Source organism: Cherax quadricarinatus, chromosome 42 (assembly GCF_038502225.1).
Source record: "Cherax quadricarinatus isolate ZL_2023a chromosome 42, ASM3850222v1, whole genome shotgun sequence".
Classification (NCBI taxonomy): domain Eukaryota; kingdom Metazoa; phylum Arthropoda; class Malacostraca; order Decapoda; family Parastacidae; genus Cherax; species Cherax quadricarinatus.
Genome location: NC_091333.1, coordinates 9,658,880 through 9,662,146, shown reverse-complemented (window position 1 = coordinate 9,662,146; position 3,267 = coordinate 9,658,880). Strand labels below are relative to the sequence as shown.

General features: G+C 40.3%; 1 protein-coding gene across 1 annotated transcript in view; it reads right to left on the bottom strand.

Moving 5' to 3' along the window:
- Positions 1 to 3,267, bottom strand: part of LOC138853868 (uncharacterized) — an 8,958-nt gene extending 5,691 nt beyond the window's left edge. The window contains exons 1-2 of the mRNA XM_070093269.1: positions 3,111 to 3,267; positions 408 to 530 (exon numbers count right to left, since the gene is read on the bottom strand). Coding sequence (XP_069949370.1) covers positions 408 to 530; positions 3,111 to 3,115 — 128 coding nt within the window. The 5' untranslated portion in view covers positions 3,116 to 3,267. The remainder of the gene's footprint in view (positions 1 to 407; positions 531 to 3,110) is intronic.

The window sequence follows — 3,267 nt, the reverse complement described above, 5'->3', positions numbered from 1 at the left end:
GGCAAAATTAAATTGCGCTTGTTATAATAAGGTTTGGTAAGTTTTCTAAGGTTCTTTCGGTACAAAATTATTAATTTATACATAAACAAATTTTATAACTTTTCATAGTTTGACGGTAAGTTAGTAAATGACATTTTTCAATATATCTCTCTCTCTCTCTCTCTCTCTCTCTCTCTCTCTCTCTCTCTCTCTCTCTCTCTCTCTCTCTCTCTCTCTCTCTCTGTCTCTCTGTCTCTCTGTCTGTCTGTCTCTCTCTCTCTCTCTCTCTCTCTCTCTCTCTCTCTCTCTCTCTCTCTCTCTCTCTCTCTCTCTCTCTCTCTCTCTCTCTCTCTCTCTCTCTGTCTCTCTCTCTCTCTCTCTCTCTCTCTCTCTCTCTCTCTCTCTCTCTCTTCGTCTCTCTCTCTAACCTTTTCTCCACTTCGTGCTCTTCTTTCTTCACCGTCTCTACCTTCGTGTCTTGTCCACCGAAGAACCAGAAGGCGTCAGCGGAGCCCAGGACGACCACGAGCAGCATCAAGGCCACAGTTACCCTAAAAAACATGAACTTATAAGAAGATCAGAGAAAGAGAGGGAGAGAGATGTTGATAACAGAGTAGAGAACAGAGCAAGACGTCTCATCTCTCGCCTGGACCCATCCTGGATAGATCTGTCATTTCAGCAGAGCCTTCAACATAGGAGGGATGTGGGTGGCCTTACTGTTATGTACAAGGCCAATATTGTCAAAATACCACACTTGGATCCACTTCGAGGACAGCGTGAAACAAGCTTTTATGCCACAAGACGGGCAGAAAGCAGCAACTTCACTCTGGCTGTACCCTTCTCCAGAACATCACTCCATCTGAGATCATACATACCCAGGATGACTCGAGTATGGAACACATTCGTACAGCATAATGATGTCAACGAGATAAAGTCAGTTGATCAGATCAAAATGCTGACCCACAGATGGCTCCAACTTCATCCTGTTCCCTACTTGTATGTCTCATAACAATAAAAATGCTTTCAAATGAGCTGATGTAGGTAACAGCTCTTAGCTTGCCAATAAAGTTAGGAATCCTTAACCTGTAAATAGCTGTCAATAAAGCTAGGGATCCTTAACCTTGTCAAACCCTGTGTAAAAAAATAAAAAAAAAAAAAAAAACACATTCCCAAGTAGAACAAGACTTAAGTACCAAACACTCGTCTCAGTGTTGGTGCAGCAGCCTGATGAGTTATGGACACGTTGAGTCACATACATAATTTTTACACGTATCTAGTGACTCACTTACACATGTAATTTATATGTGTGCATCTTTAGGCATCTTTATTAAGGGAACGTTTTGCCCAGCAAGGAAGAAACATTTAAGTTACCTACCGTTGCCCAAGTATTTCGGTATTAAATTCCCTGATCGATTGATTAATTTAAATATCTGTCTTTTATAACACGAGAAACATTTTTTCAATGTGATTTTTCTCACTTTAATACCGGAGATTTTCTAGAGTAGTTTCAATTGTTATTCTGCAAAGATTAATTGAGTTTCGTAAAATTTTCTCATTTGGAAACTTTTAAAAATTATACATGAATTTTTTTTGGCATTCCCTGTCAACCCTGTAATGGGGAATTGTCTCTGGATTATCATAAGTCTCTTACGTCACTGATGAAATACTGTTGATGATTTGATCGTCTCTCGGTCGGCCATGACATCTCTTCCTATGGTTCGTTATTGCATGGGTTTAGCGCATTTATGAATAAAATAAATGTATTGTTAAATACTTGTATTAAAGGGTCAAACCAACCAGCTAGTTGGATAAATCTTATTGTGGCTAGCTGGCCCAGTGGCTAGGGCGTCGGTCTGGGGTTCTATGACTCTCTAATCGCGGGTTCTAACCACGGCCGTGGTATGGTTTGTTTGCAATCGTGTCATTTTGATTTCGTGAGTCATTAAAGAGTCATAAACACTGGTCGATGAAAAGTGAGGAGTCACTCAGACAGGACATTGAAATACAGGTCGAAAGAGAGTTGAATATTTCGACTTCGTTCGGTGACCGTCATCAGCAAGGTATACACTGATTGAGACACTTATGCAACATATGGGAATTTTTATTGAGGAAACGTTTCGCCACACAGTGGCTTCATCAGTCCAATACAAATCAGAAGGGTGTAAGGAGAGGAGGAGGTTGAGGTAAGCAGTCCCTCAACCTCCTCCTGCTTCGCCTCACGGCCCTGTGCTGCACTTTCTACAAGATTGATGGACTGAACACATCCATTCCAGGCTGAGGGACTGATTACCTCAAACTCCTCCTCTCCTTACACCCTTCTGATTTGTATTGGACTAATGAAGCACTGTGTGGCGAAACGTTTCCTCAATAAAGATTCCCATATGTTGCATAAGTGTTCCAATCTGCAACTTATCGGTTTTTTAAAACCATTTATCACACAAAGTATACACTAACAACATACGTTTGAAAGACACATTTAACTTTATTAGGGAATCATTTTTTCCAACAAGGAACTTTATGAAATGATAAATTCTCTGGTGGAAGATAATATTGTAATCATAATGTTTTCTAATGTTGGACATGTGTCCCATTTATACAGAAACCTTATTGCTGATGAGAAACCTTAAGTAGCTTATCAGTATCAAAGGATGCACATGACAGGAGTGTTTCTGCTGCCAAATCATTACAGGGTAAACAAAATAACTATGAGGCCGGGGGCGTAATGATGACTTTATCTGCCAAAAGGATTTCTAAATTTGTGTCATGGTAAAATCGTGATCTTTATAAATGAGGTGAGGAAAGTTAGCTACCAGGCTTAGAAAGAGAGACAGAGACAGAGACAGACAGACAGAGAGTAACAGAAGATAGCAAAAAAAGGCACAATACCGTGACTGGAACAATACGTCGTCGTAAGCTCCTCTCTTCTATGTGCGGGTTATTTGTGTAGAGTAACAGAAGAGACTACTAACACTGAGTTTTGTATGAATCATTGTCTAAACCATGAAAGATACATCTGAAACACATGACTGTGTGGACGAAGGAATTACTAAGCAGTATATGTAGTAAGAGAAGAAACTGGTGAAGCATTCCTTCACGTAAGAAACATGAGCACAGATTTAGTTTAAACTCACCTCATGTTGACAATAGTTGAATAGGAGGCTGCAGGGTGAAAGACTAGAGGATGTGTGTGGCTAGACTAGTTCTACCAACTGTTCTTATATACGGCCTCTATCCCCCCTCACAAACAACAGCCACCTCCAACACTCACTTGTCTACGTGTCATTTAGG